The sequence below is a fragment of the Ranitomeya imitator genome, chromosome 6 (genome assembly GCF_032444005.1).
Source record: "Ranitomeya imitator isolate aRanImi1 chromosome 6, aRanImi1.pri, whole genome shotgun sequence".
Classification (NCBI taxonomy): Eukaryota; Metazoa; Chordata; class Amphibia; order Anura; family Dendrobatidae; genus Ranitomeya; species Ranitomeya imitator.
The window spans coordinates 521,164,402-521,179,609 of record NC_091287.1 but is presented as its reverse complement, the minus strand read 5'-3'; the positions used below and the strand labels follow the sequence as shown (position 1 = coordinate 521,179,609).

General features: G+C 48.0%; 1 protein-coding gene across 1 annotated transcript; it reads right to left on the bottom strand.

Annotated features, from left to right (window-relative positions):
- Positions 1-11,710: 11,710 nt before the first annotated feature.
- On the bottom strand, positions 11,711-12,529 carry LOC138643444 (PC-esterase domain-containing protein 1A-like). The gene has a single exon (XM_069732354.1). It carries the CDS (start codon positions 12,527-12,529, stop codon positions 11,711-11,713), a length of 819 nt encoding a protein of 272 aa, XP_069588455.1.
- Positions 12,530-15,208: the final 2,679 nt, after the last annotated feature.

The following is a 15,208-nucleotide window of genomic DNA, read 5'->3' as shown; positions in this document are numbered from 1 at the left end:
AGAGGGACTACAATCAGTATGCTCCCGCGGTTCCATTGTCACCTGGTGAGCAGGTACTCAAACGAAAGAGGAGACTACACAAGCTTGATGATCAATGGGAAGCGGAACCGTATACCATTCTGTCCTCCGATTTCGACAATACGAAGGTCTGTCTCATCAGTAAAGACGGGGGGGAGACCTCAACGGCCATATCCAGAGACCACCTGAAAATATGCCCTGATAAGCTGAAAGATGGGGAAACAGATCCCAGGACTTCTCCGCCCGTGGAAGAGGAGAAGATGATACGGTTCTTGGCGATTTTCCCCGTTCCTGGACTCAAATAAATCAGGCCATTGTGGTACCTGTCTTAACGTTTCGTCAACTGAGACCGCCACAACTAAATGTGGTGCCAGGGCATCTGGACCCGCAAGCGCAGCTGACCCCACCAGAATATGTGATGCCAACGGTCGAACCAGAGGGCCCTCCCTCTGCCATCGGTGAATCTGCCATGACCACCACTAGTAGTGGCGGTACTAAGAACTCCAGCATGCCAGTGCTGCCCAGACTCACTAGAAGTGTAGCTAGAAGACAGTGTACTACACCAGCAATAGCAAGCATAGCGGACCCGGTTAGGCCAATAGCCACCCCTGCGCTGCGAAGGTCTACGCGTAGCACCCAGAATCAGACTCTACTTCGCTATAAAATGTGGAGATATTAACGATAGTTGCTATTTGGTTGAAAATGCTTGCGTAAATATCTGTGTTATAGGGTTAAAAATGGACAATGGCGTGATGGATAGTGAATCACTCCAAAACTTTCACAGGGGTCCCTTTGTTTACCCGGGGTCCCTGCTGTTCTATGGTTACACCTACTGAACTGGGAGTCATGGACTGTGCATGACCAATATTTTGCAACGTTCAAGCGCCCTTACCTTCCATAACGGAAAGCACTGTTATATTTACTTGTTCATAGTATGTAAAAATTTTGTGTGTTTTCTATTAACATGTATTGTTATTCTTCTTTTCTCAGTCCGGGAGTACTGGATTTAACCGGGGGGGTGGGGGAGTGCAGCACCCCAGAGTCCTGGTCGTTGCAGTAATGTAGCTCTGCCACTAAGAGGAGCGATGTTATGTCTGATTGTACTAAAGGAGTTCATCTGACCAGGTATCACAGTCACACATTACACTTCACACTCCGGCCACCAGGGGGAGCAAAAGGCACTATGTACTAGGCCACTCCTCACACTGGTAAAACTGGGGGTTGGATAGGAAGTTAGGACAGAACGCAGCCTGGGAGAGCTCCAGGGAGGACCTGTCAGAACTGGGAATCTGGCAGGTACCTAGCAGAAAGAACAGATTGTTACAGGACCGCGCCTGCACTACCTTGCGGCGGTATCTCAAGAAAGGACAAGAAGAGAAGGATATTGTGGAGAAGTGAGAAGTGGGATCATAGTACGAAGGAGATAGAACCAGAAGGAGTCGTGCCCCGAGATTGGCAACATCCTTCTGAGGCGCGTAGCCGGTGGCCGAAGCACCGAGGAAGTAACAGACTCCACGCATTACTTCAAACAGCGGCAGGACAGTTAATTATAGGTTGGCTGTCTGACTTAAAATCACCTAGAAGGACATAGGAGGCAATCGTGGGAGAGGGGCGTCTCTAGGGTCCCAGAATAACTCCAGGCCTTCCTGGAGCCATAACATACCTGGGGGACGGAGAGAGAGAAGGAACAGATACGACAATTGTGAGGACTATCCCGTGGTGCTCAGCAGGGAAGGACTACAACACACAGGCGCTAGAAGGTAGACACTGATTCCCACCTGCAAAGGGAACTCTGGATGTGCCTTCGGACCGGCCGGTCTCAGCCAGCCCGTTAGCAGTGCTCTGGACTGCGGACCCCGAAGCCTTCAGTAAAAAGGTAAAGAGACTACAATCCTGTGTCCTCGTTATTCCTCGCACCTTGCACCACGCACCATCACCTTTCATTGGATGCCCCTTAGCAGGGTCATTGACCGGGTCTAGCCACCGTGACAACCCCAGATCGAGTACCCCGTGGCCCTGTGTCTGGGGGCGCTCCACTTCTCTGAAACCCCAGAGCGTTTGAAGAAAATATAGTGTAAAGATCCAAATGGTGATCATAGTCAGAGACAAGATTAGTGCCTGATTGATCTCGTCTCTGGCTATGGTCCCCAGCGAGATCATCTGACTATATTTTTCCTGAATGTTTGAGAGAGAAATATACCTGGCAAAAAATTTTGTTGCCTGTGGTTTGGGCAGCACAAATCAGCTGACAGGTTCCATTTAAAGAAAGTTCCACTGGGCTCTGCTACATATGGCTACAAGTGAGTCTCCTGATGTTCTCAGTTCTGCTGTCTTGCTGGACTTGGCTACATTGCTTCAAGTGAATCTCCTTTTGTTCCCAACTCTGTTAGGGTATGTGCAGACGCAGCGGATTTTACGCTGCGGATCCGCAGCAGTTTTCCCAAAGTTTACAGTACCATGTAAACCTATGGGAAAAAAAACCCGCTGTGCACATGCTGCGGAAAAATCCGCGCGGAAACGCAGCGGATTATTTTCCACAGCATGTCAATTCTTTGTGCGGATTCCGCAGCGGTTTTCAACCTGCACCAATAGGAAAGTGCAGTTGAGGAAAAATCCGCAGCAGAATCCGCAACGTGTGCACATACCCTCATTCTACTGTGCTCTGCTACATTGCTACAAGTGAGTCTCCTGATGTTCTCAGTTCTGCTGTCCTGCTGGACTCTGCTACATTCCTAGAAGTGGGTATCCTGATGTTCTCAGTTCTGCTGTCCTGCTGGACTCTGCTACATTCCTACAAGTGGGTCTCCTGATGTTCCAGTTTTGCTACCCTGCTGGACTCTGCTACATTCCTACAAGTGGGTCTCCTGATGTTCCCAGTTTTGCTACCCTGCTTGCTTGTGCTGTATTGCTGCAAGTGAGTGTCCTGATATCTCCAGCATTGCTGTTCTGCTGGGCTCTGCTACATCAGTACAACTCGATCTCCTGATGTTCTCAGCTTTTCTCTTCTGCCGGCTCTGCACCATTGCTACAAATGAGTCTCCAGCTGCATCCTGATTCCTTTTCTGATGATCAGAGGGAGTCACAGATCGATCAGCAAGTTGACACCTATCTTGTGGAGGAGGGATAACTTGTCATCTTGGTATAATCCCTTTAACCTATTTTTCAGCATGAATTTCTATTCCTAGATCTGAAATGATTTCCTGTTATCACAGTATTCTCCTGAAAATTAACTTTTTGATAGGTTCTGACTGATGTTGGATCGATAGGATTCATGTGCCATTACAGGCTTTTAATTAATAAAAACTTATTGTATAATTGTACAAACATTGCAAAAAGGTGAAGAACACAGACCTTGACACAAAAGCACATGTAATCCCAGATATACAAAATATATACTCACCGCCATAGTGACCCTGATTGCTATTCATAACAACACAACGAAAAAAAATCAATGCGTTGTCTTATTACATGCCGCTACCAAAATCAATTCCAGTGTTGGATCAAGCAATTTATAAATTAGTCATGATGACCAGGGAGATCAATAAGTTGCAGCAATTCATAAATTAATTGCAATCAATAAAACCAATAAAGTACAGCAATTCATTAATTAATCAAGAACAGTATTCGATATGGAAGGATGTCCGAATGGAGATTTTTAATGGAGTACATCATTACTGTTAGAACAGAGTCTTCCTATGGAATTGACAATCAGGGAAAATAAACATGGAGATTGCCGGTATAGATCTTCTTAATGCGGACAGGAGGACAGCGCTTCCTGCTCTTTCCACGCAGGATTAAATTGAATTCTCTTTGTCACTGCTTTCTTACGTATAATTGGATTTGATTTCCCCCACCGTGTTTCGATATTGTAGGTCCCATATCACATGCTAAATTTACTGCTTGCATAGCCGCTTCATTATATGTGAATTTATATCTTTTTCATAAGCCAGAGAGCGTGACTTTCTTTACCAACGTGCAAAAAAAGTGCAGTATGCCACACTAAGGCCTGTCCCACACGTCCAGATAATTCCGGTACCGGAAAAATCGGTACTAGAGTTATCCGTGTCTGTGTGTCCGTGAGCTCACGTGGCACATCAGTGTGGCACACGTGCGGCAGCCGTGTGCCGACTGGGTACCACACGGACCGTGCAGGAGACAGCGCTACAGTAAGCACTGTCCCCTGCTCTGGGTGCTGAAGCCGCCATTCATTTCTTCTCTCCAGCAGCGTTCGCTGGAGAGAAGAAATGAAAAATCATTGTATTTTGTTTTTTTTTTGCGGTAGAAATAAAGATCTTTGTTTCCCCCCCCCCCTCCCACCCCCTGTGCGCCCGACCGCTGAAAAGAAAATACTCACCCGGCTCCCCCGAAGCGTCCTCTCCACGCCGCAACTTCTCCTGCATGAGCGGTCACGTGGTGCCATCCATTACAGTCATGAATATGCGGCTCCACCCCTATGGGAGGTGGACTAAAAGGGCACCACACTCTGAAGGTCCTTGTGACAGACATATGTGAAAAGTTAAAAACCAGTAATTAAAAATAAATGAAATACTTTTTAATGTGTTTTGGAAATCTGACCAGCTCTATTAACCCCTTCATGACCCAGCCTAGTTTGACCTTAATGACCTGGCCGTTTTTTGCAATTCTGACCAGTGTCCCTTTATGAGGTGATAACTCAGGAACGCTTCAACGGATCCTAGCGGTTCTGAGAATGTTTTTTGTGACATATTGGGCTTCATGTTAGTGGTAAATTTAGGTCAATAAATTCTGCGTTTATTTGTGATAAAAATGGAAATTTGGCGAAAATTTTGAAAATTTCGCAATTTTCACATTTTTAATTTTTATTCTGTTAAACCAGAGAGTTATGTGACACAAAATAGTTAATAAATAACATTTCCCACATGTCTACTTTACATCAGCACAATTTTGGAAACAAAATTTATTTTTGCTAGGAAGTTATAAGGGTTAAAATTTGACCAGCGATTTCTCATTTTTACAACGAAATTTACAAAACCATTTTTTTAGGGACCACCTCACATTTGAAGTCAGTTTGAGGGGTCTATATGGCTGAAAATACCCAAAAGTGACACCATTCTAAAAACTGCACCCCTCAAGGTGCTCAAAACCACATTCAAGAAGTTTATTAACCCTTTAGGTGCTTCACAGCAGCAGAAGCAACATGGAAGGAAAAAATGAACATTTAACTTTTTAGTCACAAAAATGATCTTTTAGCAACAATTTTTTTATGTTCCCAATGGTAAAAGGAGAAACTGAACCACGAAAGTTGTTGTCCAATTTGTCCTGAATACGCTGATACCTCATATGTGGGGGTAAACCACTGTTTGGGCGCACGGCAGGGCTCGGAAGGGAAGGAGCGCCATTTGACTTTTTGAATGAAAAATTGGCTCCACTCTTTAGCGGACACCATGTCGCATTTGGAGAGCTCCCGTGTGCCTAAACATTGGAGCTCCCCCACAAATGAACCCATTTTGGAAACTAGATGCCCCAAGGAACTTATCTAGATGCATAATGAGCACTTTAAACCCCCAGGTGCTTCACAAATTGATCCATAAAAATGAAAAAGTACTTTTTTTTTCACAAAAAATTCTTTTAGCCTCAATTTTTTCATTTTCACATGGGCAACAGGATAAAATGGATCCTAAAATTTGTTGGGCAATTTCTCCTGAGTACACCAATACCTCACATGTGGGGGTAAACCACTGTTTGGGCACATGGTAAGGCTTGGAAGGGAAGGAGCACCATTTGACTTTTTGAATGAAAAATTATCTCCATCGTTAGCGGACACCATGTCGCGTTTGGAGAGCCCCTGTGTTCCTAAACATTGGAGCTCCCCCACATGTGACCCCATTTTGGAAACTAGACCCCCCAAGGAACTTATCTAGATGCATATTGAGCACTTTAAACCCCCAGGTGCTTCACAGAAGTTTATAACGCAGAGCCATAAAAAGAAAAAATATTTTTCTTTCCTCAAAAATGATGTTTTAGCCCGGAATTTCCTATTTTCCCAAGGGTAACAGGAGAAATTGGACCCCAAATGTTGTTGTCCAGTTTGTCCTGAGTACACTGATACCCCACATTGCACTTAGGGTTAGGGTTGCACTTAGAGTTAGGGTTGCACTTAGGGTTAGGGTTGCACTTAGGGCTAGGGTTGCACTTAGGGCTAGGGTTGCACTTAGGGTTAGGGTTGCAGGGTTGCACTTAGGGTTGCACTTAGGGCTAGGGTTGCACTTAGGGCTGGGGTTGCACTTAGGGCTAGGGTTGCATTTAGGGTTAGGGTTGCACTTAGGGTTGCACTTAGAGATATGGTTGCACTTAGGGTTAGAGTTGCACTTAGGGCTAGGGTTGCACTTAGGGCTAGGGTAGCACTTAGGGCTAGGGTTGCACTATCCTTCCGATCTGTCCGCCGCTGCACTCCTCCCCTCCGCCCCTCCCCCGTCCTCCCCTCCGCCCCCCCCTTCCCCCCCGCTGTCCGATCGCACCCCCCCATGCTTAGCTAGTCCCGGTGTCCTCGGTCTTCTCGCATGGGCCCCGCCATCTTGGAAAATGGCGGGCGCATGCGCAGTGCGCCCGCCGAATCTGCCGGCTGGCAGATTCTTTACTGTATATTTTGATCGCTGTGATAGCTTCTATCACAGCGATCAAAATAAAAAAATAGTAAATAACTCCCCCCTTTATCCCCCCATAGGTAGGGAAAATAATAAAATATAGAAAATATATTTAATTTTGTTTTTCCGTTAGGGTTGCACTTAGGGTTAGGGTTGCACTTAGGGTTAGGGTTGCACTTAGGGTTAGGGTTGCACTTAGGGCTAGGGTTGCACTTAGGGTTGCACTTAGGGTTAGGGTTGCACTTAGAGATAGGGTTGCACTTAGGGATAGGGTTGCACTTAAGGTTGCACTTAAGGTTAGGGTTGCACTTAGGGATAGGGTTGCACTTAGAAATAGGGTTGCACTTAGAGCTAGGGTTGCACTTAGGGTTAGGGTTGCACTTAGGGATAGGGTTGCACTTAGGGTTGCACTTAGGATTAGGGTTGCACTTAGGGTTAGGGTTGCACTTAGGGTTAGGGTTGCACTTAGGGCTAGGGTTGCACTTAGGGCTAGGGTTGCACTAAGGGCTAAGGTTGCACTTAAGGTTAGGGTTGCACTTAGGGATAGGGTTGCACTTAGAGATAGGGTTGCACTTAGAGATAGGGTTGCACTTAGGGCTAGGGTTGCACTTAGGGTTAGGGTTGCACTTAGGGTTAGGGTTGCAGGGTTGCACTTAGGGTTGCACTTAGGGCTAGGGTTGCACTTAGAAATAGGGTTGCACTTAGAGCTAGGGTTGCACTTAGGGTTAGGGTTGCACTTAGGGTTAGGGTTGCACTTAGGGATAGGGTTGCACTTAGGGTTGCACTTAGGATTAGGGTTGCACTTAGGGTTAGGGTTGCACTTAGGGTTAGGGTTGCACTTAGGGCTAGGGTTGCACTTAGGGCTAGGGTTGCACTTAGGGCTAGGGTTGCACTTAGGGTTAGGGTTGCACTTAGGGATAGGGTTGCACTTAGAGATAGGGTTGCACTTAGCGTTAGGGTTGCACTTAGGGCTAGGGTTGCACTTAGGGTTAGGGTTGCACTTAGGGTTAGGGTTGCAGGGTTGCACTTAGGGTTGCACTTAGGGCTAGGGTTGCACTTAGGGCTGGGGTTGCACTTAGGGCTAGGGTTGCACTTAGGGTAACAGGAGAAATTGGACCCCAAATGTTGTCCAGTTTGTCCTGAGTACGCTGTTACCCCACATGTGGGGGTAAACCACTGTTTGGGCGCACTGCAGGGCTCGGAAGGGAAGGCACGCCATTTGGCTTTTTAAATGGAAAATTAGCTCCAATCATTAGCCAACACCATGTCGTGTTTGGAGAGCCCCTGTGTGCCTAAACATTGGAGCTCCCTCACAAGTGACCCCATTTTGGAAACTAGACCCCCAAAGGAACTAATCTAGATGTGTGGTGAGCACTTTGAACGCCCAAGTGCTTCACAGAAGTTTATAACGCAGAGCCATGAAAATAAAAAATAATTTTTCTTTTTTCAAAAATGATTTTTTAGCCCGCAATTTTTTATTTTCCCAAGGGTAACAGGAGAAATTTGACCCCAAAAGTTGTTGTCCAGTTTCTCCTGAGTACGCTGATACCCCATATGTGGGGGTAAACCACTGTTTGGGCACACGTCGGGGTTTGGAAGGGAAGTAGTGACGTTTTGAAATGCAGACTTTAATGGAATGCTCTGCGGGCGTCACGTTGCGTTTGCAGAGCCCCTGATGTCGCTAAACAGTAGAAACCCCCCAGAAGTGACCCCATTTTGGAAACTAGACCCCCAAAGGAACTTATCTAGATGTGTGGTGAGCACTTTGAACCCCCAAGTGCGTCACAGAAGTTTATAACGCGGAGCCGTGAAAATAAAAAATCATTTTTCTTTCCTCAAAAATAATTTTTTAGCCCGCAATTTTTTTATTTTCCCAAGGGTTACAAGAGACATTGGACCACAAAAGTTGTTGTCCAGTTTCTCCTGAGTACGTTAATACCCCATATGTGGGGGTAAACCACTGTTTGAGCGCACGTCGGGGCTCGAAAGGGAGCACCATTTGACTTTTTCAACGCAAGATTAGCTGGAATCAACGGTGGCACCATGTCGCGTTTGGAGACCCCCTGATGTGCCTGAACAGTGGAAATCCCTAAATTCTAACTTCAACATTAACCCCAACACACCCCTAACCCTAATCCCAACCTTAACCACAACCCTAACCCCAACACACCCCTAACCCTAGTCTTAACCCTAATTCCAACCCTAACTCTAATTCCAGCCCTAACCCTAAGGCTATGTGCCCACGTTGCGGATTTGTGTGGGGATTTTTCCGCACCGTTTTTGAAAAATCTGCAGGTAAAACGCACTGCGCTTTACCTGCGGATTTACTGCGGATTTCCAGTGTTTTTTGTGTGGATTTCACCTGCGGATTCCTATTATGGAGCAGGTGTAAAACGCTGCGGAATCTGCACAAAGAATTGACATGCTGCAGAAAATACAATGCAGCGTTTCCGCGCTGTACTTTCCGCACCATGGGCACAGCGGATTTGGTTTTCCATAGGTTTACGTAGTACTGTAAACGTGATGGAAAACTGCTACGAATCCGCAGCGACCAATCCGCTGCAGATCCGCAGCCAAATCCGCACCGTGTGCACATAACCTAATTCTAACCCTAATTCCAACCCTAGCCCTAATCCTAACCCTAATTGTAACCCTAATTCTAACCCTAATTCTAACTCTAGCCCTAAGTGCAACCCTAGCCCTAAGTGCAACCCTAGCCCTAAGTGCAACCCTAACCCTAAGTGCAACCCTATCTCTAAGTGCAACCCTAAGTGCAACCCTAGCCCTAAGTGCAACCCTAGCCCTAAGTGCAACCCTAACCCTAAGTGTAACCCTAACCCTAAGTGCAACCCTATCTCAAAGTGCAACCCTATCTCTAAGTGCAACCCTATCCCTAAGTGCAACCCTAACCCTAAGTGCAACCCTTAACCCTAAGTGCAACCCTAACCCTAAGTGCAACCCTATCCCTAAGTGCAACCCTAACCCTAAGTGCAACCCTATCCCTAAGTGCAACCCTAACCCTAAGTGCAACCCTAACCCTAAGTGCAACCCTAACCCTAAGTGCAACCCTAGCCCTAAGTGCAACCCTAGCCCTAGGTGCAACCCTAGCCCTAAGTGCAACCCTAACCCTAAGTGCAACCCTATCTCTAAGTGCAACCCTAACCCTAAGTGCAACCCTAACCCTAAGTGCAACACTAGCCCTAAGTGCAACCCTAGCCCTAAGTGCAACCCTAGCCCTAAGTGCAACCCTAGCCCTTAGTGCAACCCTAACCCTAAGTGCAACCCTAAGTGCAACCCTAGCCCTAAGTGCAACCCTAGCCCTAAGTGCAACACTAGCCCTAAGTGCAACCCTAACCCTAAGTGCAACCCTATCTCTAAGTGCAACCCTAAGTGCAACCCTAACCCTAAGTGCAACCCTAACCCTAAGTGCAACACTAGCCCTAAGTGCAACCCTAGCCCTAAGTGCAACCCTAGCCCTAAGTGCAACCCTAGCCCTAAGTGCAACCCTAACCCTAAGTGCAACCCTAACCCTAAGTGCAACCCTGTCCCTAAGTGCAACCCTGTCCCTAAGTGCAACCCTTACCCTAAGTGCAACCCTATCTCTAAGTGAAACCCTATCTCTAAGTGCAACCCTAACCCTAAGTACAACCCTAACCCTAAGTGCAACCCTAGCCCTAAGTGCAACCTTAAGTGCAAACCTATCCCTAAGTGCAACCCTAACCCTAAGTGCAACCCTAGCCCTAAGTGCAACCCTAACCCTAAGTGCAACCCTAACCCTAAGTGCAACTCTATCCCTAAGTGCAACCCTAACCCTAAGTGCAACCCTAACCCTAAGTGCAACCCTAACCCTAAGTGCAACACTAGCCCTAAGTGCAACCCTAGCCCTAAGTGCAACCCTAGCCCTAAGTGCAACCCTAGCCCTAAGTGCAACCCTAACCCTAAGTGCAACCCTAACCCTAAGTGCAACCCTATCCCTAAGTGCAACCCTAACCCTAAGTGCAACCCTATCTCTAAGTGCAACCCTATCTCTAAGTGCAACCCTAACCCTAAGTACAACCCTAACCCTAAGTGCAACCCTAGCCCTAAGTGCAACCTTAAGTGCAAACCTATCCCTAAGTGCAACCCTAACCCTAAGTGCAACCCTAAGTGCAACCCTAGCCCTAAGTGCAACCCTAACCCTAAGTGCAACCCTAACCCTAAGTGCAACTCTATCCCTAAGTGCAACCCTAACCCTAAGTGCAACCCTATCTCTAAGTGCAACCCTAGCCCTAAGTGCAACCCTAACCCTAAGTGCAACCCTAACCTTAAGTGCAACCCTAACCCTAAGTGCAACCCTAACGGAAAAACAAAAATAAATATATTTTCTATATTTTATTATTTTCCCTACCTATGGGGGGGATAAAGGGGAGGGTTTATTTACAATTTTTTTTATTTTGATCGCTGTGATAGAAGCTATCACAGCGATCAAAATGTACAGTAAAGAATCTGCCGGCCGGCAGATTCGGCAGGTGCACTGCGCATGCGCCCGCCATTTTCCAAGATGGTGGCGCCCATGCGAGAAGACTGAGGACACCGGGACTAGGTAAGTATTGGGGGGTGCAATCGGACAGCTGGGGGGGGGGGGGGCAGAGGGGAGGGGCGGAGGGGAGAGGAGTGCAGCGGCGGACAGATCAGAGGGGTAGGGAACAGTGACGGTGGCTTCAGATCGCCGCCGTCAGTCATTGGGGGGGCCAGATCGGGGTCTCCAGCCATGGCCGATGCTATTGCAGCATCGGCCATGGCTGGATTGTAATATTTCACTAATTTTCAATGGTGAAATATTACAGATTGCTCTGATTGGCAATCAGATACCTCAGAAAACATAGCCAGAAGGCCCAGAATTAGCAGAGTCAAAGAAAAAGTGCCTATCAAACACACCAAACTCGGAGAGTATAGGTACCCCAGGATCACCGATCTGCAGACTTCAGTTTTAGGGTATTTTGTGATATTGACACGACAAATGTGTGGATTTCATCATATTTATTTCCATTTTAATTTCTAAAGCCCTACATGGGTGTATTAGCAGTCAGCTATTGGACAGGCTTATGGTCCTCTGTAGAAGCAGCGTGAAGCGGAGAAGCTTCTGGCATCACACCCTTCGGCAGCTCAATGCCCCAGGACGCTGCAATGTGGGTGAGCAGGATCTGGGTGTACTTCCGATGTGCCACAGGGTTCCAGTGGACGCCGTCACGGCATCGGAGATGCAGGTCGCTGCGGAAGTGGTAGTGCATGTCCAGCATGTCCAGCGTGTGGAAATCGGCCACAGTGGCGCTGAAGAAGTTCCCCTGTATTACGTTCTCCCGCAGGTTGTGTGCAGAGTTCTCCGGGACTTCACTATTCCTGTATCCAGCAGGCATGGTCGTGTTCCAGATGATGAGGCACTGGGGGCTCAGAACCTCCTTGAGGCGCTGAAACAGGCGTTCCAGGTTGGTCTTGTAGTCCTCCAGTCGTTGGTCAGTGTACCTATCGAGATCCCAGATGCAGGAATTTAGGATCAGCACGTCTGGTTGGGGGCCGCTCTGGAAATCTGCCAGAATGCTCTCCAGGTAAGCAGAGTAGACGCGGGTCAAGAAGTAGAAGCGGACAAGATGGTGGCCGCTCCGGTACTGCCGCACTTCTCTGAACGTGGTCCCATTGTGCATTTTATTCATTTGGCCGCCCTCTACCAGGGAGTCATTCTCAAAACTGAATTCCCCCTTCCGTCTCAGTTGAGCATCGGAGAGAAAGTTGTCAGTTTGCAGAAACTTCACCAGATCTTTATACACTGATCTCTGGATGGAGTCTCCGAGGACAACGACGAACTTGTTGTGCAGTAACTGGCGGACATGAGCTGAGCTGAAGACCTCCATAACTGCCCTCCGACAAACAGACCCGGCTCCTCGTACTGATCTCCGTCCCCGCGGAGTCACGGTCTCCGCTGACAACTGTAGCTCCGCCCAACGGTGTAACTCCGCCCTCCGACATCCAGCCCCGGCTCCTCGTACTGATCTCCGTCCCCGCGCAGTCACAGTCTCCGCTCACAACTGTAACTCCGCCCTCCGACATCCAGCCCCGCCTCCTCGTACTGATCTCCGTCCCCGCGGAGTCACGGTCTCCGCTGACAACTGTAGCTCCGCCCAACGGTGTAACTCCGCCCTCCGACATCCAGCCCCGCCTCCTCGTACTGATCTCCGTCCCCGCGGAGTCACAGTCTCCGCTCACAACTGTAGCCCCGCCCATCGGTGTAACTCCGCCCTCAGACAGCCCGCCTTTTTAATTGGCTGAGCCGGCTCCTCGTGCTGATCTCAGTCCCCGGCAGTCAGTAGTGATAGAGCTTCAGAAATTGCAGCTGCTCTGAAGGCTCCTTATATGTGTTACACTGCCACCCACGGGTACAGGTGTGGGGACGTATTGCAGCTTCCAGTTCTCACCACTGACCATACACCCATATGTAAACACTACGGCTGCACAGCAGCCAATAGCAGTCTCCCTGCGAGCGCACGGTGAGGGCTGGAGCGCTGTAACCTCCTAGTATGTGACAGGCTGGCAGTGCTGCAGATAGCTCCGCCCCAGGTCTGCTCCTATTGGTCCACACTCTCCTCAGGTCCTAGTCAGCAGCAGCATCTCTTATTGTGCCAGGACAGAGCCCAGATAGTGCCCAGCCTGCCACCTGGACCAAGGCAAACTGAGGGACCGGAGTCAGGACGGACATGATCATACATGTAAGGGCTGCTGTGGAAGTGGAATGTTCCTTCTTTTAAATAAAGCACAAGACACTGCACATGATATTAGTATGTTACTGTGGGGTGAGGGTGAGAGGGGCAGCCGAGGTAGGGTAGTGGGGGTGGGTGGCGCTGTAGGGGCCTGCTGTATTTCATTTCTTGGAGTATTATCTAACTAGATGTTGGCCCGATTCTAACGCATCGGGTATTCTAGAATATGCATGTCCACGTAGAGTATTGCCCAGCCCACGTAGTATATTGCCCAGCCACGTAGTATATTGCCCAGCCACATAGTATATTGCCCAGCCACATAGTATATTGCCCAGCCACATAGTATATTGCCCAGCCACATAGTATATTGCCCAGCCACGTAGTATATTGCCCAGTCACATAGTATATTGCCCAGCCACGTAGTATATTGCCCAGCCACATAGTATATTGCCCAGTCACGTAGTATATTGCCCAGCCACATAGTATATTGCCCAGCCACATAGTATATTGCCCAGCCACATAGTATATTGCCCAGTCACGTAGTATATTGCCCAGTCACATAGTATATTGCCCAGTCACGTAGTATATTGCCCAGCCACATAGTATATTGCCCAGTCACGTAGTATATTGCCCAGCCACATAGTATATTGCCCAGTCACGTAGTATATTGCCCAGCCACATAGTATATTGCCCAGTCACGTAGTATATTGCCCAGTCATGTAGTATATTGCCCAGCCACGTAGTATATTGCCCAGTCACGTAGTATATTGCCCAGCCACGTAGTATATTGCCCAGCCACGTAGTATATTGCCCAGCCACGTAGTATATTGCCCAGCCACTTAGTATATTGCCCAGTCACGTAGTATATTGCCCAGTCACGTAGTATATTGCCCAGCCCACGTAGTATATTGCCCAGTCACGTAGTATATTGCCCAGCCACGTACTATATTGCCCAGCCACGTACTATATTGCGCAGCCACGTAGTATATTGCCCAGCCAAGTAGTATATTGCACAGTGATGTAGTATATTGCCTAGCGACGTATATTGCCCAGCCGCGTAGTATATTGCCCAGCCACGTAGTATATTGCGCAGCCACGTAGTATATTGCCCAGCGACATAGTATATTGCCCAGCCACGTAGTATATTGCCCAGCCACGTAGAATATTGCGCAGCCACGTAGTATATTGCCCAGCCACGTAGTATATTGCACAGTGATGTAGTATATTGCCTAGCGACGTAGTATATTGCCCAGCCACGTAGTATATTGCGCAGCCACGTAGTATATTGCCCAGCGACGTAGTATATTGCCCAGCCACGTAGTATATTGCCCAGCCACGTAGTATATTGCCCAGTCATGTAGTATATTGCCCAGCCACGTAGTATATTGCCCAGTCACGTAGTATATTGCCCAGCCACGTAGTATATTGCACAGTGATGTAGTATATTGCCTAGCGACGTAGTATATTGCCCAGCCATGTAGTATATTGCGCAGCCACGTAGTATATTGCCCAGTGATGTAGTATATTGCCCAGCCATGTAGTATATTGCGCAGCCACGTAGTATATTGCCCAGTGATGTAGTATATTGCCCAGCCCACGTAGTATATTGCCCAGCCCACGTAGTATATTGCCCAGTCACGTAGTATATTGCCCAGCCACGTACTATATTGCCCAGCCACGTAGTATATTACGCAGCCACATAGTATATTGCCCAGCCACGTAGTATATTGCCCAGCCACGTAGTATATTGCCCAGCCACGTAGTATATTGCCCAGTCATGTAGTATATTGCCCAGCCACGTAGTATATTGCCCAGTCACGTAGTATATTGCCCAGC